The sequence below is a fragment of the Paralichthys olivaceus genome, chromosome 19 (genome assembly GCF_024713975.1).
Source record: "Paralichthys olivaceus isolate ysfri-2021 chromosome 19, ASM2471397v2, whole genome shotgun sequence".
Lineage (NCBI taxonomy): Eukaryota > Metazoa > Chordata > Actinopteri > Pleuronectiformes > Paralichthyidae > Paralichthys > Paralichthys olivaceus.
In genome coordinates, this window is record NC_091111.1 from 19,441,961 (window position 1) to 19,466,966 (window position 25,006).

A 25,006-nucleotide genomic window follows, 5' to 3' on the forward strand; every position below is an offset into this window, starting at 1 on the left:
GGTCCTCTGGTTTCCTGTCAGAGTGAGACCTCGGAGTGTTCCCCTCTCTCTGCCTGTGTTTTCTGCTTGTTAATCGGATCCTCATGAAGCTGCAGCTCCGGGAAACTTTCTCACTCGCACCGGAGAACCAGCTCCCTGACGCGGATCCGCTGCTCGGTTGTCTCTCCGCTCCTCCGGACCCGGAGCACCGACCACAGGAGGGCAGGGAGCCCGGGCCCGGGCTCGTGGGATTCGGCCGCTGCGCTCCGAGCCTCCGCTGGACGAACTCAGCCTCACGAACAGTTTCCTCTGTTCGAGCCGCGATGGACGCGGAGGAACCGGCCTGTTCTCTGAGGTAGTGACCGAGGATCGAGCTTCTCTGTCGGTGAGAAAACTTTAAATCCACCGGCAGCTGCAAACAGCCTGGTGTGGAAACTCATGAGAACATCTGGATTATATATATATATATATTTATATTTATATATATATATATATGAGCCATAATCCAGATGTGACCACACAGAGATAAGTTACAGATGTGCAAAGTCATCGTGATTATTTGTTTTATTACTTTACTTCATCATTGATATAACTTCAGAAATATAACTTTACATTAATAGAAGTTTGTAGAATTGATCAAACTTATCAGGTAAAAAGTCAAACAAAGTTAAATTAGTTTGACAAATACATGTTAAATAAACTTATAGATATATATAGAGAGAGATCTTACTTTTAGAGGGAAACAAACTGTTTCAATGGAATAACGTATTAAGGTACAGAAACAAGAAGAAATAGAAAGATGATTGTTCACTCTGCAGTTTCTGTGCTGGTGTAAATACAAAGAGTAGAATTATCACTATAATAATACTTTCACAGTATTTTTATCTCCTTTCAAGAAAAAAGTCACACAAAGATCTTCACAAACAAAAAAACACAAAACAATAAAATCAGACGTTAAAATAAGTAAAGTTAAAAAAGTCTGTTTTTGAGTCTTAAGCTGTTTTTATAAAAATCTCTCAGAATATACAGACGTAATTTAATGAATAAACAGTGTAATTGTTCATACATGATACTGAATTGCACAGATATAATATTCAGAACTAAGATATTAAAGGTGCATGTCGTGTTTGTTCTGTCTCAGTGAACAACCTGCGTTACCGCTCCTTCAAACTCTTCTGGTAAAATGTGTTTTAAACAGAAACAGATAATTATCTAATTGTTCTAAACAAAGGAAACATGTTGGTCACAGTTATTAAATCCAACATTGTCTTTGTTTGTCTTTAATTAACTCAGTTTACGATTTATGGAAAATTAATGCAGAAAAAACAAGTTTGTATTTCAGAGAACTACTTATATATATATATATATATATATACACACACACACAAACACACACTGTACTTTCACATGCTCCGTGTTGTGAATTCATTGTTCTCACTTGTGTGTGTTCATGATTGTGTTGGAAACTGTAGACGATGTTGGATTTCTACGTTTAGAGAATTTAAACAACACGTTGACTTTTCATTATTTGCACGATGACAAAGAATCAGAGGTTTAATCATTTAAAACATTTATCATAAAAACTTCTGTTCTGGATAAAAAGTTGTGACAAAAGTAACATTTGACGAGTTCAAGAGTTTGTACGTGATTTAACATGTTCCTACGTTTCCTCTGACTCTCTACGTTATTGCTCTGACTCGAGACGGCGTTCACGTGGATTTTCTCACAGCATCTTACTTCCTGTTGACTTTCTCCTCCTGCCCCCTGTTGGTCACAGCCCATACTGCATCATGAGCTGGTGCAAAGACTTTACAGATGTGGGGATGAACCTGAGCCACTGATTCGTTAACGAGTCGTCTTTATTCTCCACAGACGCTGCTGCTGAACAAGAGAAACCAAAGATCTGCTGTGTTTTCTCGCCGCGACTGCACATGTGAGCTTCGTCCAGCAGGAGGCGTGAGGATCCCAAACTTTTATTTCGTAGATTTGGTTCATTTTTGGTTCATTTCTTTCTCCGAGATGTTCGACAGTGAGAGGAAACTTTTCTTGCAGGATTTCATCGGTGAGAAATATGAGTCGAGGCAGAGGAGGACACAGGAGACGATCGGCTGACGATTAAACCGGAGGAATCGAACATTCAAAACGTTTTTTTTTCTGGATGATTTACTTTCTCCTGCCTGGACGACGTCACAGATAGCTGCCAATGTCGGCCGATAACAGCCCGCCACCGCCGCCGGCCTCACCCCGCCCTTTCGCCGCCCTCCCTCACCATACAGCCCCGCCCACTCCTTCGCCATCACCCAGCCCGCCCGCCACCCTCTACGGCCGCCTGTCCAATGGCAGCCAGACGGCCCCCAGCCGCACAAACTCACGGGGCTCCATCCAAGGCGTCTCCTTCCTGCTGCAGATCGGACTCACCAGGGAGACGGTGACCCTCGACCCTGGAGACCACTCCCTCCCCGCCGTCAGAGAGCTCGTCTGCTCCATCGTGGATCAGAAGGTAAACTGAGCAGACTTGGTTTTCTTACGTCATTTCCTTCATGTGCTTTGAGATTTCATTTGAAAATCAGAAATGAAAGAAATCCGTCAGCATGACGGGAAAACGTCTATTTTTCAAAATCTGCTTTCGCAGAAAAAGAAGTTCTGAGTTTTAGATTCAAACTGAACAGTGACTCAGAATCACTCAAGGTCACATGACCCAGAGGTTTGGTCAAGAGCTTCTACCACACACACGCACTCTCTCTCTCTCTCTCTCTCTCTCTCTCTCTCTGCTGCAGTGTGTGATGTCAGATTGAAAAACCTGATGAAACTCGTGTTTGAAACTTCTGTTGTTACTTTTCTTTGGTTGTTTGATTTAATTGATTTAATTGATTGATTGATTGATTGATTGATTGATTGACTGATTGTTGGGACATCCAGTGGTTTCGTGGACACTTTTCTCTGGACCCACTCTCGCTCGTCGTCTCTCGTCACAGTCTCGTGTTTTCAACTCATTGGAGGAAAAGTCTTTTCACAGGAAGGTCATTTCCTGGTCGTCACTGCGTCAGCGCTCCTTGCTTCCTCTCAGCTGTGTGTTGTGTTGCCGGAGCAGCAGGAGAACACTCTGATTACCGAGTTGAACCGACTCTCGTTAACGTCTCTGAACCTTGTTTCACAGAACTTTTTTTTAATTAATTTTTTTTAACAACGTCCACAAACTTTAGAGGAAGTGAAATTACAGTGCATAATGAAACTGAGCTCCTCGTCGACATCACAGGTTGAGCAGTTTAACTCTTCACTCTGTTCTGTGCAGAGACAGAAGACGCTCGGACAGTTACAGATACAGGTTCGTTTATTCCGTGGCTTCACTCACTGGTCGGCCACCGGACAGTCATTTCAAACCCAATCAAGCCCATTCACACCAGACAACCTCAAACAGAGATACCACCGACCACCACAGACATGAAATCAACATCCAACAAACTAAAGATCGTAAACATTCACAGAATGAAGATTGAATCTCCACCATGTTGCTTCCAGGATCGTTCGTATCGTAGATTCGTAGCATCATGAAACTTTATCGTAACAAAGAGTTTCACGAGAACACGAGCCTGATAACGTCTGCGTTTAACATCGCAGCTACCTGATTGTTTTCTCAGCTGAGCTCAAACCCACAGAGTTTCCCTCGCAGTGTGTGGACACGGTGGAGGCGGAGTTAGAGAAATGACGCGACCACTGGAATTCTCTTTTTCCTCCTTTTGTGTCCACATCACGAGGCTGCGAGCTCCGACCGAGGGTGGACGGAAGCTTAATTACTGATTTACTGCTGTTATGTCACCTCACTGCTCTGTGTGAAGCAGTGTGTGTGTGTGTGTGTGTGTGTGGGAGGGGAGGGGGGGTGACCAGCCTCCCTGAACACACACACTCTTACTCAGTGATGATCTCTGCAGCTCGGATGACTCTGATGTGTTTCAGCCTCTCAGCGTCGTGTTGTTTCCCTCTGTTGTGGTTCGGCCTCGTCGTTTCCAGCTGCAGCAGCTGTTTCCAGCAAACAGACAAAGTTAGAGACTTCGTGATTCTGCAGACGACAGAAGCAGCTGCTGAACACCACTTGTTTCTTGTGTAGCTCCTTTTGTCCTGAAATGAATCAAAAATCAATTCAGGCAAGTTAAATATAAACATTTGAATTTTACGATCAGACCTTAAGAAACAGCGACTGAGCAACAGCGCCCCCTGCAGCTACACGTTTAATGTTAACAAACAGAAAGTATGTTGAGTGAGTGTTGCTTTAATATCAGTGAAGAGAAGAGGACCGAGGACAAAGCCTTGTGGGACACCTCTCCTCAACTTCAGGACATTTGATCTTTGAACCAGTTGAAACTACGGCTTGTTTTTTTTACGTATGAGAAACATCGAAGTTAACGAAGCTGCTGCTCAGAGGTGAAGAAGCTGAAGAGAGTTGCTCTAATATGATTTGTTTCCTGTTTACCTTTAATTCATCGAGCTGTTTTTACAGATATATCAGATATAATTAACACAATTGTTCCAAAATAATCATGTTTATTATTTAGCTATAGGAAGCAGGGACTAACTGAGAAAGAAAGAAAAGTTTTGTTGTGATATTCAGTCGATGAATAAATTAAGATGGACGCTGATAAAATGTTAAAAATAAAAAAATGACAGATGAAGGTCAACACAACAAAGTGATCGCAGCACACGAGCACCTGAACCATAAAGACAGCATGTCTCTCTGTCGCCACGGTGACGTGAGGAACCCGCGTCCTCCACTGTGCTGGTCTCCATGGTTACCAAGGCCAGGTGGTGCTTCAGGTGGAGGAGAGAGAGAGAGAGAGAGAGATGTCAGTGTTTTTTTAATGGTCGCTCGACCCATTTACAAAGCTTTGAAATGCTGCCAGAGTCGTATGGAAACCTGCTCACACCCGCTCACCTCATGTTCCTGTTTTAACGTCTCAAAATGTATTTACAACTTCTTTTTCTCTGTTTTTGTTCGAACTGATTAAATCTCTTTATTCAGAGTTTCCTTTTCAAACAGGTTCTTTTTTTATTTGTTCTGTTTTTGCTTATTTAACTAAACAAACAGAACAAACTTGTGTTTAATTCAAGTTCTGAACATAAGATAAAAGTTGAAATCCTTTCCTCAGAAACTGAAGAATAAAACTATTTATTAAACTTTAAGTTAAAAAGTCTAAAACCCTGAAGCAGTGTAATTCAGAACAGAGCAGGTTCTGTTGGGGTTTGTAACGAGTGCAGGTGCCGCGGGATTTGTCTCCTCTGCTTTGTTTTAATGTTGAGTGAAGAAGATTAATTCTGACGTTGAATGAATGAACATTAACAGCATCTGTCCGACTCTCATTCACCATCATTTAACTTTTTTAAAGCATCCGGCTTAACTTAACTCCAGCCTCCATTTGTCGTCTCGTTAGATTAAAAACTCTGAAAACAAATCGTGTCATAAAATCAGTTAAAGTTCCGTCACAGCGTCTCTCTCTGTTCTGTGACCCGAGCTGCTTTTATTTCTCTAAAACCGATGACGACAACAATTCAGCTCAACGAGTGAATTCTCCTTAACGAGGCTGCAGTTCCTCTCGTGTCCACAGAATAATTATTAGCAGCTGTACAAGAACTTCGCTGCAATAGACTTTTTAATGATAGCGCCCTCTGTTGATTTATATAATAACTACACTGTGTCTACAATTATACCTCAAACTCCAAGAACAAAATCCTGACAAACTTTAAACATGTTTAAACATTACATCCACGTGTGTGTGTGTGTGTGTGTGTGTGTGTGTGTGTGTGTGTGTGTGTGTGTGTGTGTGTGTGTGTGTGTGCGCCTTTGGACAAAGAACATGAATGAAGCTCTCACAACCTTGACCGACTCAGTGCTGTTGTTTCCTGTTGTTTCCTGAGCGACTGCGGACGCTGGAGGAAAACAGGAGCGGTGGCCGTTTACCCACATTATTTCCCATCAGCCCATTTTAGCGGCGGCCCTCCAGGCTAAGTGCACATGTGCAGCGGGAGAGTTGAAGAGTTTTATTGGCGCTGAAAGGCCGTTTGTGTCGTGCAGCGGAAGATAGCGGCAGGTTTCTGTTTGTGCTCTTCACGTCGCTGCCGGTCCAGATGTTTGATGTGTGGAGAAAACACCAACCTCCTGTTTGTTGTTCCCTGTTCAAAGATTCCTGACGCTCCTGATGTCACAGCGTGATACATTTACTAAAGAGACGATTTACGAGAGTTTGAATCTGCTCTCGTCATTTAGAATGTTAGCATGCTAAATCTAAGGCTTCATCTAAAAGCGACTGATAAAGTTTACACTGTATGAAGATGGCTTTGTCGTAGTTAGCATGTTAGCACGTTACTGTGAGCATTTAGCTTAAAGTACCACCGTGTCTTCAGGTGGGAAATAAATCATCACTCTGCTCACCTTTTGAAATGTACCTCTTTGCTCTGAACCGTGTTTTAGCGTGTTTAGTCAAACACCTCCTACAGGGGGCGCTGCAGAATTGAAGGGCGGGGTCTAAAGTTGTGCTGATTCTTCTCAAAGTCATTATTAAAAATCTTAACACAGATAATTGAGTATAAAAAACTCCTCCTGACGACCGCGTTATCTCAGATCTCGTTATAAAAGGTCAAAGGCACAATCAAAGACATCCACTGGAAGTTGTGTGTCCGTGAACACAACGTAAAGTGCGACCTGAATACCAGAGAGAATCAGATTTTCAACACAATGGTGTGTTTCCGGTTGGAGGAGCAGCAGCAGGTCACAGAAACACAGAAGGTAATTGTTGCTCTAATCATTAACGATGTCTCCCACATACGCTCCCACACTGGATTAAAGACTCTGAGTACTTTTGATGATGTAATTGTCTTTCATACATACAAACATATACGTCCAAACTTCCTGCACTTGTGTATTTGTGGGGTTAATGTGTCGTTGTGCCTTTTCGAACCAGGATTACTGGGCTCCATGAACACTTAGTCTCTCTGATAATGGCATGAGTGCTGCACAGATTACCCCCCCACGGTACAAACATGGCCTAACATCAGAGGACGAGACCTCCTGCCCCCACCCCCCTACCCCTCCAGTTCCTGCAGGAGGGGTCAAGGGTCACAGCAGGGCCTGAGGCTTTGTTTGCGACCCTGACGGCCAAAGTGAGGTGGCAGGAAAAAAATCTGGCTTCAGTTTGGTGAGGGGCGTCGGTGAAGAGTCAGAGAACGTGAACGTGTGTGTGTGTGTGTGTGTGTGTGTTTGTGTGTGTGTGTGGAGGTTAAGCCTGGTTAATGGAGGATTAACCATAAATGAGAGGATCAGTGTGTATTAAACACACACTCTTGTCCATTAACTGGACTCTCAGTGCGTCTCTCTGCTCACCTCAGAGACGGAAGCAGCTGATGCCCGGGACAAACCTGATTGGACGCAGCCCAGATGTGTCGTCACTGCAGCTTTCACTTGTGGTTCAGTTGCTCCGGAGCCTTTTTCTTTCTTCCTCTGGTTTGATGACGGGGTGTGTGTGTGTGTGTGTGTGTGTGTGTGTGTGTTTGAACGGTGCAGCCACAGGGGTAATGACCGCAGGGCTTCAGTGACAGGGCCTCAGCCATAATTCATGATGGTCCGTCCGTGTGTGTGTGTGTCTGTGTGTGTTCATGTGTGTGTGTTCATGTGACCTGAGCAGCTTGTGCCTCGTCACCTGTCGGCTTAGTTTCCTGCTGTGAGCCTGCACCATGCTCCCTGCACTCTGCTAACATCCTGCTGACATCCTGCTGACACTGAGCAGCTCAGGGCAGGAAGCTGCTCCACCTGCAGAAGCTGCACACAGACACACACACACACACACAGACACACACAGACACACACACACAGAGACACACACAGACACTACAACTTTATTTCTCATAATACTTTGACTTTTGCAATTGTGAATATTACGACTGTCTCCTCATTAAGTTACGACTTCACTCTCAAAGTTGTGCTCAAACTTTCATGTGAACTGTGGATCAGTGGAATCACAGGCAGTGACCCAGACATGAACTGAAGCTCACGTTCTCTAAGGTTCTTTATGAATTGAGCTCGAGCTGCAGACAAACCTCAACGTTACCAAAGTCAGATTTTGTGATAAACAGACGGATGTTCTGTGGAAACTGACTCAGTGTTGGTTTTTGAGCCGCTGGTTGTTTTCTCTGAATCCGTTTCATCACATCATGAGTTCTGTTGGGTGACGGTCGACTCATGGTCGAGTCATGAAGAGGGAAACTTCACGCTGCTGTTGTGAGAAGGAGCTGCTGCTCCGGGGCGTGGGGGTCTGTTATGTGTAGGGGTCAAAGGTCAGGGGGCAGGCGCATACTTCTAGCGCCACCCTCAGGTCGAAATGTTAAATTTATACATGAGAGACAAAAACTAAACTACAGATTTTTGTGGTGTTTTGATTTTGACCTGATTTCTTAATATTGTGTTTTATTTAACCGACAAAGAATCAGAGTTATCTTTTAAAAACCCAGTTGACAGTGAACGTCACATGGACGGAGCAGTTGACTGGTTGTCTCGCCTCAGACTCTGTCGCCTCAGGGACACAAGGACCGAGCGCCATGTTTCCAGATGACCTGATTAGAGTTTGGTGGTCAGAGGTCAGAGGTCAAGTCTTCACTTCATAAATGACATAGTTTAGTTTGACTGACATGAATGTGATCTGCGTTGTGATTGGTCAGCGGAGGCGGCAATTCTTGTTTGGTATTTGATTCTGTTTTTTTTGTTTTTTTTTGCATTTATTATAGACCTTTATTCTGGAGTAATCCCATTACTTTCTATTTCACAAAATGTTTCTTTCACTTGGTTTGTTGACATTTTGTCAGGAACTAATTCCTGGGTCTCGTAGAGGCCTGATATTTATGAGCAGGTGACATTTGCTGCTTGAAGTACGAGCTTCTAGTTTTATGATTCTATCTCCTGTTTTTTCTGCCTCTGGTGTTTCCTCATTTTAAGTTTACGAGACTGACGAGTTTTCTCATTTCCTGGTATCGTTGCACTTTGTGTGTTTCACTGTATGAAGTGTTTCAGTTAATGTCACATTATTCAGTGTGAGGATATTTTATATTCCACATTTCAATCTCGTTTCTTTAGAACGAACTGCTCACGTCTTCAGTTGTGATTGAAGATTTTATCCACATCTTCAACTTATTGAATTTGACATTAAACAGCTCAGACTGATAATTTCACCAGCAGCTCCTGTTCAACCAGTTTCTTTTTTCACGTTACGTTCATACAGTGGATTCATGCAGCTTCTTCTGTCACTGGAGCGTTTTCATTACAACTAACAGTCTGTAACAGTCTCTGACCTCTTCCTCCTCTTCTTCCTCCTCAGTTCCCAGAATGTGGATTCTTCGGGATGTACGACAAGATCCTGCTCTTCCGTCACGACCTGAACTCGGACAACATCCTGCAGCGGCTGACGTCTGCAGAGGAGATCCACGAGGGCGACCTGGTGGAGGTGGTGCTCTCCGGTAAATCACCAGCACTTTACCTCTCAAACATTATTTTCATGCATCGAACGTATCGTCATAAAACCTCTGATCCTGCGTCAGTGTCGCTCCTGAACCCGGTGTCACCGTTCAGCCAGGATCAGAACCATGTGTTTTTTAATTTACGATTCAAAATAATTAATAAAAATAAAAACATTTCACGCTGTGAGTGGCGACATTTTTTTATCCTAAAGGTTAAAGGTCGGTTGAACTGTGAGGTCACAATGTTCAGGCTGTTACCATGGTAACACAGGCACAGTTATATTTATTTCTATTTGTTTCCTCTCAGCTTCCTCTCTGCTGTTGATCAGGCTCCGAGGCCGCAGCCGTCTCACATCTTGTTTTGTCCGCCGCAGCGTCGCGCCCCCCCCCACAACCATAACATTGAGTATATTTCCTGACTCGTGTCGACAGGTTTGGGTGTAAAACCTAAAACTTACGCCTCAACAGCTCAACACCGCAGCGACAGGTTTACTTTACAAAGGAGGAGGAAAACAAAGTGGCTCATCGGGTTCAAACCCACAACCACTTCCTCCTCCTGCTGCTCCTGCAGCCGTGCACGTCTCTGCTCGTTTATTTCTTTCTAACTGTTCACGCTGCCTCTGGTGCCACAGAGGACGCGTCTGACACCGATGTTCACGTTAAGAAGCACTGACGAACGTTACGACCCAACGGTGGCGACATGAAACCAGATGTTGGTGGTGAAGATAATTAAGCTCAAGTGAGTGATTCAACTACAGGAGGGGGACAAGGAGACTGAGGTTCAAGACTGAGACAATAACAGGAACAAAGAGAGAACTCAGATCTGTGTCATGTTCAAAACAAAACAACCAGAACCTGAATGCATGTGAAACACACACACACACACACACACACACACACTTATCAACAAGGTGTGAACTCAGTAACTAAAACTAAACCTGTTCCAGTTCCTCAAAATTCTTCACAGTCTCAACGTTCAATCAACAAAATGATCACACATCAATTAAGAATCAGTTTCCTAACGAAGCTGCGAAGATGAAATTAGCTGATCCGCTCTTAGCGCAGGCGACGTCCATAAAACTGTTTTCAAACTAAACCCCACCCCCCGTCCTCACGATGTGTTTTCATCCCATTCACACCCGAAACGTTAAAAAGTCTACGATGTGTAAATGAATCAAATTCAATCAACGTCCTGAGGAAAACGTTCTGTCTTGAGTTGGATGGATTCAAAACAAAAGTGATCATTTTAATTTCAGCTCTCGCCACAGCCGAGGATTTCCAGATCCGTCCTCACGCGCTGTACGTCCACTCCTACAAGGCGCCGGCGTTCTGCGACGACTGCGGGGAGATGCTGTGGGGGCTCGTCAGACAAGGCCTCAAGTGTGAAGGTAAGATTCCTCCGAAGCTCGAGGTTGTTTCTGCTAAAAGATTCTGGATCTGCGTGAAGGTTTTAGGGGATATGAGAAGTTCTGTTGCTGCGAACGGCTGCAGACTCTTGTTTGTTGCACTGGTTTCTACCAGTTTGAGCACTGACCTGCAGGAGGAACAGACAAAAGATAAAAATGAGATGACGTATCGATGAGTCAGTTTTCTCCTCCGCAGGATGTGGACTGAACTACCACAAACGATGTGCGTTCAAGATCCCCAACAACTGCAGCGGCGTGAAGAAGAGGCGACTGTCCAACGTGTCTCTGCCGGGCGCCATCATGTCCGTGGCTCGTCCGCCTTCCACCGAGTTCACACCGACGCCGCAGGAGGAGGTGGGTTTATTATTCGCTGAGCTGCTGGAGCCAAATGCAGACAGATAAAAAATATTCAATCAAAAATAAACAGGCAACAGAATTCGGACGAGAGCAAAACTGAAAGTAAAAATAGAAAATGAAACTCAGGAGGCGAAAATAACCAAAACTCAGAAATCTAAACACAAAGAGAGAAAAAGTCTGAACAACAAAATCTTTAAAAAGCTCGAAACATAAAGAATCTGAGATCATTTGTATGTTTTTATATTTAAATGCTTCTCTGCAGGTCAGTGACTCCTCACGTCTTCAGAGAGACACTGATCACTGCTGCTTTAAATAAACTGAACTCACTCGTCAGTTCGATCCCCGACCCTGAGTCTGACCTTTAGAACGGTGTCGGTTACTGAAGTGACTGTTGCATCCTGGTATCTGGAGGTTTTCTCTCAGCTCCAGTCACATGATGATGAGTTTCTTCTTTTAGCGAAGTGAAAGTTTGATTCATTTCTGACACAGAATGAATGAAATCACAGTTTCAGCAGCAAGTTGTGCAACCGACACACACACACACACACAAAAGTTCTATTCCCCTCAAACACGGGCTATGGCATCCCACAGGGTTCAATCCTAGGTCCCATTCTATTTTCCATCTATATGCCCCCCCCCCCCCCTTGGCAACTTCATTTTTGAGTCACATCTGACGATTTCACTCAAACAGGAAACTCCTCATTTAATTCTCTCTCTCTCTCCTCCCTTCTTCCCCTCTGTCCAACAGCAGCGCCCCCTCCTGGGCGCCGCGAAGCGTAACTCCCTGCTCAGCGGTCGTCCCATCTGGATGGAGAAGATGGTCCTGGGCCGGGTCAAAGTCCCTCACACCTTCTCCGTGCACACGTACACTCGTCCGACCATCTGCCAGTTCTGCAAGCGGCTGCTGAAGGGACTCTTCCGCCAGGGGATGCAGTGCAAGGGTGACGACTCAGCGGAGCTAAAACCATCTTTGCTCTAGAATTAATAAATGTTCCTGTGGTTTTCAAGATGATGCCTTCAGGCTGATCTGTTTTTAATCGACCATCAGATTCTTGTTGCCTGGTTCACGTGTTTGTTCTGTTTCTTCAGATTGTAAATTTAACTGCCACAAGAGATGTGCTGCCAAAGTTCCTCGAGACTGTCTGGGCGAGGTCGACTTTAACGGAGGTGAGTTGAGCCGTTTACCTCGTCTGCTGTCAGAGACCTGAACCTGGGCGGTCGCTGCAGCTTCAAAGAGGCTAAATCAATATATTTATATTGATAATCGATCAGCAGCGAACTCCCAGTGACCTGCAGAGAAATATCACCTGTTCCCTTCACTTTCTTTCAGCTCATTGTTTCGGTTGAACCGTAGAAAAGTACTTTTTAAATATTAAATATTTAAGCAGTATTTATTTTTTCTGGATACATTTCCACTTTAATGTATTTTTAAGGCTTTAGTTTTTCTTTAGTTTTTCTTTAGTTTGAATTAAAAAACGATCCGTTGTGGGTTTTGTTCCCTGACTCTGATTTTGTGTTTCTGCAGAACCCGCCAGTCCCAGTCTGGACTCCGAGGCGACGATGGAGGTGGACAACTGCGACGTCAACAGTGACGGAGGTCAGAGCATGGACGATCAGGACGAGCCGTCCACCCCTGAGGACAAGCTCTTCTTCATCGAGGGTCCATGCGCGGACGGCGAGAAAGACGACGAGACGCTCAGAGCCATCAGGTGACGAGAGTCGGCTGTCACGTGTTTCCATGTGGTTTAATTTTTAAAACAGTCACAAACATTTGTCACAATTATTGTGAATTCCTCTGCTTTCAGAATTGAACTGAACTCAGTTAGAACTCGACTCGTTTCCCGTTAAAGTCACAGATTTGTGTAACGTCCATAAACCGGCCTCAGTGTGTTAATGAGTGTGTGTTGGTGTCATCACGCAGCCCGTGCACCAGCAGTAACATCCCCCTGATGCGAGTGGTTCAGTCCATCAAACACACCAAGAGGAAAAGCTCCACGGTGGTGAAAGAAGGATGGATGGTTCACTTCACCAGCCGCGACAACCTGGTGAGAACAAACACAAAATGATAATTAATGAATAATGATCAATGAAATAATAAGAGAATATCACGTGAGCTGGTGACAAATAAATTAAGAAATAGAAAATATACAGAAAATAAACACAATTATTTACCGTTAAATACAAAATATGTGAAAAAACATTTCTCCAACAAACATGCAGATGAACACCTGAAACACCTGATAAAACACTTTCCTCCTCTAATTTCTTCAATTGCATGAGTTTGTTGCTTGTTTTCTTAATGACATCATACGTCCTCGTCACTGAACCTGGACGCACTGTCCACACTACAAGCTTTCTAATATTAGAAGTTATATTTGAATATAACTTTGTGTTTTGTCTTTGCAGAGGAAGAGACATTACTGGAGGCTGGACAGCAAGAGTCTGACGCTGTTTCAGAATGAAAGTGGAGCCAAGTTTTACAAGGTAGGAGAGCCGGTCAGGTCGGATCCGGTTTCAGCTGCTCGGCCAAACGAAGCAGTGACGTGAGGGAGTCGGGTTCAAACGGTGACACTCGGCTCCGGCGCCGTTTCTTTTTTTCTCAGATCAGAATGTTTTCAGAGGGTCGTCACCTTCATCGTCCCGGTTTAACTCAGAACGTACGAAAAGCAGAAAATCCTCATGAAAACGTTTTCACTCAGCTCCATCGCCCCCTGGTGGCAGCACAGGTCATAAACCGGGCCTTGTCCATGTTAGCAGGTGGGACATGGACCAAACAAATTTGGTCAAATGATTTTTATTTCCAAAAGGTCAAAGTCACAGTGACATCATAAAGTGTCACACTTTACATTTAGATAAAGTTTAAACTAATAATCGGTCGACTGATCACAGATCAGTTGAAGTTTCTCTGATCTTCTCGTGTTTTTGAAGAAGTTTTTTCAGACTTTTTTTTTCTCTGAAACATGAAGCGAAGCTGTGACGGTGAATTCAGGTCAGATCAGCCGCTGCTCTTCTCGTGCTCCGCCTCTTTTCATCGTGTGTCTGTCGGCGACCTGCTGACCTTCACCGCAGAGCGCTGCAGAACGTCCTCTGAAGAGAAAGTGAGTGGCACAGGGAGGGGGGAGAGATCTGTGGCGGTTTCAGGACCTCGTCCCTCCTCCCGCCGCCGCCGCCGCCGCCAGGCCCCTGAAGTGGCTGCAGCACGTCCTGGCTTTTAATCACAGGATGAATTGATGATGATGGGAGGGTGTGGTTGGTTTGTGGTACAAACTTGGCAAAACACAAGAGGTTCAGAAAGTCGTTCTTCAAATGTTTGATCTGGCAGCGTTCAGGGTTTTTAAGAGGGGGGGGGGGGGGGGCGTGCAGTGTGCCAGAAAAGGGAGGAAGATAAATTTTAAACACTGAGATTCAAAGAAGGTTTCACAGTTTAACAAACAGAGGAGAGGTGCGAGGACGGAGGGAAGATCCACCTCCTGTCGTCTGATGTGACTTCCTGTTTTGTCCCGACGCACTTCAGGAGATCCCGCTGTCCGAGATCCTGCAGGTGGAGCCGGAGAAGGACTTCAGCAGCCTGCCTCCGGGCAGCAACCCGCACTGCTTCGAGGTGACCACGGCCAACATGGTGTACTACGTCGGGGAAAACAACGGCGGCCTGTACCACAACCCCGTCCTGGCGGCGTCTGGTGTGGGACGGGACGTGGGCCAGAGCTGGGAGAAGGCGATCCGTCACGCACTGATGCCCGTCACGCCCAAAGCCAGCGTCGGCACCGGTCCCGGCAAAGGGAAGGACCACAGTGAGTAACTTTTAGACTTAACCTCTATAGTCCAGGACGCATCGAGACGTCAGGGACGGACAGAGCTTCACTCCAGATTAAATATCAAACAAGAGTCGATCAGGATTATTGATTTTATTGATGGTCGTTGTGTTGCTGCTCTTTTCCACCACGACGGCTCATTAACTGATTGAATTAATTGAGCTGTGAGTGTTCCCTCCGCTCGGGTCGACCACATTTAGCATCGGGTCAAATTGTCCTCGTGTCCATTCGGGTCGACCGCGGATCACTTCCCTCTTGTTTAGAAAAGCGTCCTGTAACAAGTAAACACTGCGTCCTTGGGGAAGCGTGAAAGAAAATGAAATGTGACCCACGAACGATCCTTGAGGAACTCCGGAAGTTTAGAGGATTGCAGCGGAGAAGCTGTTCATTTATTTAATCCTCTACCATGAAACAGAAAGACAGGTTCAACCGTCCGAGTCATTCCTCGAATCAGATTAGACTCTGATACGTTTTTGTGTTTTAATGGTCGTGTGGATTTGTCGGTGGAGAGCTTCCAAAATAAAAACACTCACACACACGACCGCTCGCTGACGTTTTAACGTGATTGAAGGGATTTCAGAGGATTTTCCGCCTCAGCTCGCTCAGATTCACCTCAGAGTAAAGTGTCTTTTAAGTTTCACCACTAAATGAGATTTCAGGCACTAAATGACTAAATGGATGTCGTGGTATTAAATTAATAACCATTAACTGTAGTGACAGAGCGTCGCTGGCTTTAAATAGCTGCACTTCAGACGACGTCGTCAGATTGAGAATTTGATGTTGATCCCAGCGACACACATCAATAAGTTAATGGACGCATGATGTAACAAGGCTTTTTGTTTTTTAACAGTGACACGGAGGATCTTTGTGACCGAACACAACAAGAGTCACGTAAAACCAGGAGATGAGAAAATATCAGTATTTCTGATGCGTTCGAACGTCTCACCGTCCATTTCTGTCGATAAAGTTACATCAGCTCTCTGAATCGTGACCTAACCCGCGACCTACATATCAAAAGTCCGTCCACCTACATCAGACTGCAGGTATCGATCGCAGGGCAGTGACCTGATCAAAACCCCGGCCGACCGATCTGAAATCAATTCCAGCTCATCAGTGGAAACTCAGCGGCAGGTTTCCTCTGTGCAGCTCGGCTCTGTAAACGTCGGGCTGAATGAACGCAGCGGTCTGTCAGAGGTCCGTAGTAAACACGGGGACAGGAAACAGAGGCTTTTATTTTTGTGAAACCTGGAGGAGGATTTGAGGAGGCCGCAGCAGCGGGACTCATCCTCTCCACTCTTTCATGTCGAGTCGAACAAAGAACGTGTCGGTTTGATCTCAGCTGGAAATCTCATCCTTTATTAAACAAGGGAAGGAATGAAATGAGATTTTAATGATTTGGAGGTTAGAAAAATAAAAGCCCCACACGTCCCTGCTGGACTTTTTCTTTTCATTTTACTGAGAGGAATTCAGATTTCAGTTATATAATTTATAGCGTTACTATGACGATGAGAAGATAAATCAACACAAAAATCAGATAATTAGATAAGATCATTTAATCCTCACATTATTCCTCCTATAATTAAATATTAAATATTTCTACAGTCCGATGACTTTGAATCAATCGACACGTTCACCATCAGAACTTCTTGAGTGAAGACTTTTCATTAAATGGATTAAACCAGCGGAGAGGAAGTGAAGTCACAGTATTTGTGGGTTTTATATTAATTTACTGTTTTGTCTTTGTTTCCCTCAGAGGAACTTTCCATCAGCATATCAGTGTCCAACTCCCAGATACAAGAAAATGTGGTGAGTCACACACGTCAAAGTAAATGTTGAGGAGGCTGCAGGTCGGCACGTTGATGTTATTATTTATCTTTGTCACTTTATTTATGTGACGTTCGTCACCTCCGGGCCTCCAAACTATGATTTATTTCAGTTTCCTGGCCTGTGGAGATGATTGATGAGATGATGTGAAGACTTGACGTGACTAATCTTTGAATCCGCTCTGATCTCTCGTCAGGATATCAGTTCAGTGTATCAGATCTTTGCAGACGAGGTCCTCGGCTCCGGACAGTTCGGGATCGTTTACGGAGGTGAGGCTTGAAACAAGTGAAATAAAACTGCACCTGTGAGCCGGATACATCTGCAGTCACATCCGTTTACAAATGTTGAGATTAAATCTCCTCTCCGTCGACCTCTGCAGGAAAACACAGGAAGAGCGGCAGAGACGTCGCGATAAAAATCATCGACAAAATGAGGTTTCCCACCAAACAGGAGAGTCAGCTGAGGAACGAGGTGGCCATTCTCCAGGTACGAGACAGACGACACAAATAATTCTGAGTACAACTACATGACTAATCTAAGAGGTCAGGGAGATTAAACTCTTTCGTTTTGCGACAGAACCTCCACCACCGCGGTGTCGTCAACCTGGAGTGCATGTTTGAGACGCCTGAACAGGTGTTTGTCGTCATGGAGAAGCTCCACGGCGACATGTTGGAGATGATTTTATCCAGCGAGAAGAGTCGACTCCCTGAACGTCTCACCAAGTTCCTGGTCACACAGGTCGGGCACAAAAACTCATTTGTGAAATTGTTTAATAGTTTACGAGATTTATATTCGTTAATTTCATGGAATTGTGTTAGTTTTTTTTTTGCTGTTGAGTTTTGACTAAACCGCTTTGTTGTGTCTCCAGATCCTCGTGGCCCTCAGACATCTTCACTTCAAGAACATCGTCCACTGTGACCTGAAGCCCGAGAACGTCCTCCTGGCCTCAGCGGAACCGTTTCCTCAGGTTCGACCAAATCATCTTAAAACTTCGGTCACTGTCTCTTCGTTCTTTGGTTTCACTTTCCTCCGCCTCTGGTTTTTCTCTCCAGGTGAAACTCTGTGACTTCGGCTTCGCTCGCATCATCGGGGAGAAGTCTTTCCGTCGCTCGGTGGTCGGCACTCCGGCTTATTTGGCGCCTGAGGTTCTTCGCAGCAAAGGCTACAACCGATCCCTGGACATGTGGTCGGTCGGCGTCATCGTCTACGTCAGCCTGAGCGGGACGTTTCCCTTCAACGAAGACGAAGAGATCGACCACCAGATCCAGAACGCCGCCTTCATGTACCCGCCTAACCCCTGGAAGGAGATCTCCGAGCAGGGTAAGCCAGACGAGTCAAAGACCGAGAGCAGGTCACGATGTATCCTCAATATCCAGTGAAGGACGAGCTGTAACCATCAGTTAATAATTGGCGTCGTGTCGTTAATGGTTTCCAGCCACAGACCTGATCAACAACCTGCTGCAGGTGAAGATGAGGAAGCGCTACAGCGTGGACAAGTCGCTGAGTCACCCCTGGCTGCAGGTAACGAACACTGTGCGACACTTTTAGAAAAACACTGAAGCACAACGGGAGGATTTTACGAGTTCTTCCACCTCGAACCAGATTTCATACGAGCTCCTTGGTTTGAATCTCCTTCATGATGTTAACCGCTGCTGTCGTTGTCCCGCAGGACTACCAGACCTGGCTGGACCTCAGGGAGTTTGAGACCCGTCGAGGCGAGCGCTACATCACCCACGACAGCGACGACGCCCGCTGGGAGGAGCACGCCGACGAGAACGGGCTGCACTACCCCAAACACTTCATCATGTCACCAAACTTGGACGACATGGAGGAGGACCCCTAGTGGCTGCAAGAGGATGGACGCTTCCTACGATGAAGCAGCAGACCCCCGAGGAGTCCCTCAGCTGCTGCAGTGGACGCTATGAAGACCTTGGTCACTGTCACCATGGAGACAGACAGCTGTCGGCATGGCAGCACGGGACAATGTGGGCGACGAGGCCGTGCTGGTCAGGTACACGGTGAGAAATCAGGTCCAGAGGAAGTTTTCAATGCATTTCATCTTTTTCCAATTCTTTTTTCTACAAACTGTAAAAAACATCCTGAGAACTGAAGATTTAATATTCAGACTTTTAAAAACCGCTCGATCTTTTCTTCCTGTCGAGACAGAGAAAAGCTCCACGAACGACAAAACCAGAGACTTAATGTTCGGACAGAATATTTTCACTACGTGATTCTTCTCATGAAGCTGTTTCACACATTTAGTTCAACAAACGCAGAAGAAACAAATACGTCTGAAAGAAATTGTGACTTTTATGTTTTGTTGATGTTTTTGTTGTTTGCACTTTTGGGGGAAATCTTTTAAAAATGAGAAATTCACTTTTTTGTTCTTCTGTAATATGACAAAACATTTTCTGAAGTTTCTGAAGATTTTGGTTTTGTTTTCTAAGATGAGGATGAAACTTTACACAAATCAATCTGCGATCGTCGTGTCTGAGAAAAAACAACAACCGGACTCTCGAGCATCATTGATCCAGATCTGACTCCATCCTGAGAATTTCATTTCACGTTTTATATTTTTGCAAGAGACTTTGTGTCGTGTGGATGATTTCAATGACTCTGAGAAACGGATTCTACATCGTCTGGTATCTTCAGTTCAATAAAATCCTGTAATTTCTTTGAAATGTTTGAGTCAGACTCATCAAATTAAACAAAGCAGGATGTTTGGAAGCGATCTCTTAATTAACCAAATCCTGAGCGCGACCGGCTCGCTCTGCCGCCCCTCTGCAGGGCGGCTGCTTGTTCTGGCAGCGGCGACCCCCCACCATGTGTAACTGAATCTTTTAATTGCTACCGGAGGAGCTCGCTGTGAATGGCTGCAGTACAACTGGGAGCTCAGCTAACAGCTTCAAGATGTGGACAGAGGCAGGCGGCGCCGTGAGACGACATGCGGAGGAAAGAGAAGCTCCTGCAGCGGGACGACCTTTGACTTGATGTCACAGTTTGGTGCTGCGGCTCGATATCAGGCGTCAGTCTGAGTTTCAACACAAAGTTAAAAAATAAAAATCCTTTGATTTAACAGGAAATATAAAAAATGCAGATTTATTTATTTTCTTGAACTTTTACCTTAAAATGCTTTTTACAACCGACTTGAACAGAAACGTTTTTGGTTCAGATAATTTCAATCTGGTCGAGAACAACAATATGCTGCTTCTTCTCTAGATTCCAGACACATGTAAAGCAACATGTGAGTATTACTGGGCAACAGCGCCCCCTGCAGCTGCACTGGTGAACAGTGGATATTACGGAATCCAGAAATCTTAGATCTTCTGTAAAGTCTGTTTCAGCTCCCTCACTTACTTGACTAGAAAAGATCTGACAAGTTTCCAGTTTCCAGAAGTTTCTGACGCTCTAGGAGAAGCTGAGCTCAGTGAATCCGGCCACGGGCAGCGGCGCCGGGCTCGTCTTCTCCAGCTTCATCCCCGTCGCTCTCTTGGGTTTGGCGAGGCGGCTGTGGTGCAGCAGGCTGAAGAAGTGGAAGCGCTCGCCCATCTTGGCGGGGTTGGTCAGCATGTCGTAGCTGCTGATCAGCTGCTTCCTGGTGGACGGGTCACTGCAGTTCCTCAGCAGAACCTGCAGAGGGAGTTTTAACATCTTGTGAGACGTACTTCTGGTTCTGACACTGATGTTCTGGAGTGGAGTTACAGAGACTGATCATCAAAGCTCCAATAGTTTCATATTGATGATGTGAACGGTCTCTCTCACAGCAACAAGCCACTGAAACTAAACTCTTGCTGCATCAGTTTCACCTGCATTCGTGTGTCGATGCCCATGTTCTTCAGGAACGTCCTCTGAGTGACAGGTCCCAAACAGGCCACGCCCCCTCCAGCCATCCTCCGCAGGTAGCTGAAGTCGACGTCGGCAGTGAGGTCGGCCGAGCCGGGGGAGGCCAGGACGTCGTGGAGCTGGTGACCTTTAAAACCCTGACGAATGACAGCGAGAAGAAAAACACCAGGGAGGGTTGAGAGCATTATGGGTAATAGATATTCACAAAGTCAAAGCAACACTATGTAACTGTGAGATGTATCTGACTGCAGAGGGCGCTGTTGCTCAGTAAAAGTTACACAGTGGCTCTTTAAATCTAGCATCGAGAACTGATGATGTGGGTTGTAAGGTTTGAATGTGTTTACGAACACAGTGAAAGACTTGAAAATAAAAACATCAGTGAGGAGCGGAGGAAGGAGCAGCGGAGGAAGAGGAGCGATGAGTCAGTCCAGCCTGGTTTCCCCCCCGCCTGCAGCAGAGGAGCTTCACTACTTCCTGCATCTGCTTCCTTCAACTGTAACTGAAGAGACGACCGGACAGAGCGTCCTCGCTTTAAAGTCCGAATCTTAAACTGATCCTCACAAACACAGTTGATCTACAACAGAACCTGAAGGATCCTCAAAGTGGTTCTGGGTTTAAGTTTTATTAAACTAAAGATAAACTAAAATAAAAAAATAAAATACTGAGTTATCACTTTTATCCCAGATTGTTTTATCATTTATTTTGCAACTAAACCGAACCTTGTGTTTTCATACTGTGTTTGGAACAAAGAGTGTAAATAATGGTGATGGTGGAGTATTTGGTTTGTTTGTTCATGTCCCATCTGCGAACATCTGATTCCAAAATCCAACAGAACTAAACTCATGATCGTCTGATCTATAGAAAACCTTCATAGACAAAAAAAACTCTTGGTACTCTGAACGTGTCCGTCTTGGTTCCGTCGTGGCCGTAGTCGGCGATCAGCGCCGCCCCGCCGTCCTCTACGATCCTCCGGGCCAGCTGCTGGACGATGACCCCGCCCTCTGCGCACACCTCCAAGTGTTCCCGCCTTTCATCGTCCTGACACACACACACACACAGTAACCACATTACATTACTCCGACATATAATACTGCTCATTGTCTGATTTTTGAAAACAGAGATGAATGAATCCTCCGTTTCCTTCACATCTGGTTGGACATAAACAGAAACTGAGCTCAGATCTAAAACCGTCTGATGATAACGTCAGGCATCTGGCACCACGTTCAAAGTGACTCTGCTGAGCCAGAGGCTGAATCAAACAGGCTGTGGACGTATAGATGGCACAAATACGGGCAAGAAAAACCAGATGGAGACAAACTTAAAGAGTTTGTCTGAGTCAGTTTATTTACACAAAGTTTAGAAGATTAACGAAGATTTTAAGATGAAATAATCTAGAAAAACATCATGTATCGTCCACATAAATCGAGTGCGTCCCACTGTGGGACCAGCTGCCTCCTGGTTGTTCAGGTACTCACGTGCACGAGTGTGGACGAGGCCAGGGTGGGAGACGGAGTCACCACGAACCTCAGCTGATCGTTCTTCTCCGGGTCGATGTCCACCATAACCTCCCTCCAGCCTTTGTCCGTCCTCTGACCACGACAAACAAACTCTATTTATTCACTTGTTTAATAAAAGATAAATACTGTAAAATGTAACTTGAATTGTTTTGTTTTTCCTCCTGTCACACGGACAAAGTCTCATGTTTCTGAAGCTCTGACACTCGAGTCTTCAAGATAAAGAAGAATTCAAGTGATGAGTTTGGAAACGATTCAAAGAAAAAGTTCAGAGTGAAATGAGAAAAGTCAAATCTAATAAAAACTCAGCTACAAAAAGATCGTCTTCCTGTTTGTTCAGTTCATGTTGTTGCAGTGTGAAGGAGTTTTATTTTACTTTTACCACCATCTGGTGGTAGAAATATATATAACACATGTGACACTGGTGATCAGGGATGGAGGGAACTACAGGACGCAGATAAACTTTATTATTCATTTTCATTTTACAAACAGATTGTTGTACTTTACCTGAAACTTGTGGATGGGCAGAGCGTCGAAGAACTCGTGAGCGATAAAGATGCTGAAACCTGAGAGAAGCAAAGAGACAGTGAGTGAATGAACTTCATCATCATACAATCTGTCTTTACTAAAGAAAGTCATGCAGGAATGTCTCTGGTGTTTTCTGATCTAAATTATATGAGAACAAAATGTTTGACGTCTACCTGTGGGGACGTCGTCTAAGCGGCGGTACCAGGACACCGGGAGGCCGGCTGCAGTTTCCCCGCGGCGGTAAACCAGCTCGTCCTCTGCGTCCGCCTCCCGGCTGCTGTCCCTGGTCAGAGTCTGGGCCTGCAGCCGACTCAGAACTGGACTCACCTCGACCAGGTGGAGAGACACCGAGGATTCACACAGAACTGACTGCAACTGACTGAACACCTGAAGGAAATAACAACACACACGTATATTTAATGTTATTGTATCGTCCAAGAATTAAGAATTTTCTCCAAAATATAAAGACACAACGTCATCTGCAAATATCAGTTGACCCAGAGATGTTTTATGATCTTTGATGACTAGAGTGACGTTGGGACACATAAGACGTCTGAGTTCTCACTCGGAGGACGTCGCTGGCCAACGATCCTTTTCCAGGTCCGAGCTCGACCAGCTGCAGCTGTTTGGGTCGACCGGCTCCCATCCACTCGCTGAGGATCCAGACGCCGAGCAGCTGGAGAGAGAAATAAAAAAACACATTTAAACAACAGCAGGAGAGGAAGGTTTTCTTATCTCGCTGAGCGGACGTCTGAGTTTGAAGTTAACTTTTCATCTGTGCCAGAAAAACTGCTTCAGTACTTGGTTCTAGTTTCAAATGATTTCAGCCTCACCTCTCCAAAGATCTGACTGATTTCAGGTGATGTGATAAAATCTCCGTCTGGTCCGAGCATGTTGTTCCTCACATAATAACCCTAAAAAGAAAAAAATCAGTCTGAGTGAGTGATGACTGTGTTCAGGTTTCTAGAACGATATCAGTGGCTGGGGCAGAATCATTTACCGTCACAGGGTTGGTGAGAACCTCCTTCATGTACTCGGCCACCGAAATCGGACCTGTGGCCTTTAATTTGGAGGTCAGGTGTCGAAGCATGGATGGCCGGCGCTTTGCTTCATCCGGTGAGGAGCTGCAGAGGAGTCTGGTCTGAGCCGCTCGCCATCGCACTGTCAAACACAAACATTACAACATGATTTTATTCAGAATTAAAAACAATACATAAGGAAACATGTTTTACATCTTCTGTCTTTGAATGAGAAAACAAACGCTTTGCTCATTATTGAAATCAAGACAAACTTCAAACTCACATTTGTACGTAAGAAAATCACATATTTGCTGTTTCTAACTTCTCAGTTGTGAAGATTTTAAACTTTAAACTGTGGATCAGACACAACAAGACATTTGACTGAGAGATAATCATAAAGATAATGTTTAAGGATTTTAAGGTAAGGGATAAATAGATGGTTCCTCAGTTTATTTAATTCATGTTTAACAGAGACACCAAAGACAGTAACAGATGACGTCACCTGCTGCTGATGAACTGGAGACTCTGCTGATCAGCTGCTGAGTTTTTAAAACAACTAAACTTCTCATTTTCATCTGAACTCATTCAAACTTCAAACTTCTCCTTCACTTCCGCTCTGACAGGGTGAGCTGCTAGCCGGCTAGCATTAGCCTCGTCGGGTTATGAGCGCGTCAACGGTGAAAGACGAAAAGAGCCGGAAACAGAAACTACGTTTTATCTTCAGGTGGAAAATCTCAACACGGAGTGAAGTTGATTTGAACCTGACGTTTCAAACAGAGGAAACCTGCAGAGTTCACGTGCAGCAGCTAAACGCTAATGCTAAAGCTAAGAGGCGGATGAGACGACAGATTGAATATCCGGTAAACCTTTCAAAATAAGGCTCCAGGAATAATAGTCATGAAGACAAACAAGTTTCAGAAAAAGCCTTTGTATTAAAACACACACTTTATATCGTGTTGTATTCAATTAACTCCCTATGTCGAGGTTTAAATTCCCCAAAGCTCCACGGTCTTATAGACAGATGAGGAAAATGTATTTGAATATATTTCAAAGATAAAACAGTCTTAACGTTAACATGTGTAATATACTGTAAGTTTAATCGTTTAATTTAATACAAATAAAACATTATGGCACCAAAGATTTAAAATTAATTAATTAAGGAAATATATATAAGCACATAACAAATAGAAGGGAGTTTTTTTAAAACAGGAGATAAAGTCTTATCTCATCTC

At 44.7% G+C, this 25,006-nt stretch overlaps 2 protein-coding genes across 6 annotated transcripts; one reads left to right on the forward strand and one right to left on the reverse strand.

Annotated features, from left to right (window-relative positions):
- The first annotated feature begins 5 nt into the window (after window positions 1-5).
- LOC109645929 (serine/threonine-protein kinase D3-like) lies at window positions 6-19,551 on the forward strand. Of its 5 annotated transcripts, none has more exons than XM_069515383.1 (20): window positions 6-364; window positions 1,852-1,935; window positions 2,032-2,479; window positions 9,333-9,471; window positions 10,728-10,859; window positions 11,074-11,231; window positions 11,983-12,175; window positions 12,324-12,401; window positions 12,760-12,943; window positions 13,156-13,279; window positions 13,641-13,718; window positions 14,749-15,025; window positions 16,800-16,852; window positions 17,067-17,139; window positions 17,250-17,356; window positions 17,447-17,608; window positions 17,739-17,837; window positions 17,923-18,190; window positions 18,306-18,391; window positions 18,540-19,551. In XM_069515383.1, the coding sequence occupies exons 3-20, from the start codon at window positions 2,183-2,185 to the stop codon at window positions 18,711-18,713; spliced, it is 2,682 nt and encodes an 893-aa protein (XP_069371484.1). In that variant the 5' UTR covers window positions 6-364; window positions 1,852-1,935; window positions 2,032-2,182; the 3' UTR covers window positions 18,714-19,551. The 5 variants fall into 5 exon arrangements, with proteins under 5 accessions (XP_069371484.1, XP_069371485.1, XP_069371487.1 ...); XM_069515386.1 differs by having other exon boundaries at window positions 22-364; window positions 11,986-12,175; XM_069515385.1 differs by having other exon boundaries at window positions 65-334.
- Window positions 10,283-24,633, reverse strand: ndufaf7 (NADH:ubiquinone oxidoreductase complex assembly factor 7). The gene is made up of 12 exons (XM_069515387.1): window positions 24,277-24,633; window positions 23,756-23,916; window positions 23,589-23,669; window positions 23,321-23,431; window positions 22,929-23,142; window positions 22,735-22,793; window positions 22,189-22,302; window positions 21,608-21,751; window positions 20,677-20,850; window positions 20,228-20,500; window positions 11,594-13,276; window positions 10,283-11,255 (listed from the first exon to the last, which is right to left on the reverse strand). The coding sequence occupies exons 1-10, from the start codon at window positions 24,347-24,349 to the stop codon at window positions 20,279-20,281; spliced, it is 1,353 nt and encodes a 450-aa protein (XP_069371488.1). The 5' UTR covers window positions 24,350-24,633; the 3' UTR covers window positions 10,283-11,255; window positions 11,594-13,276; window positions 20,228-20,278.
- Between the last annotated feature and the right edge of the window lie 373 nt (window positions 24,634-25,006).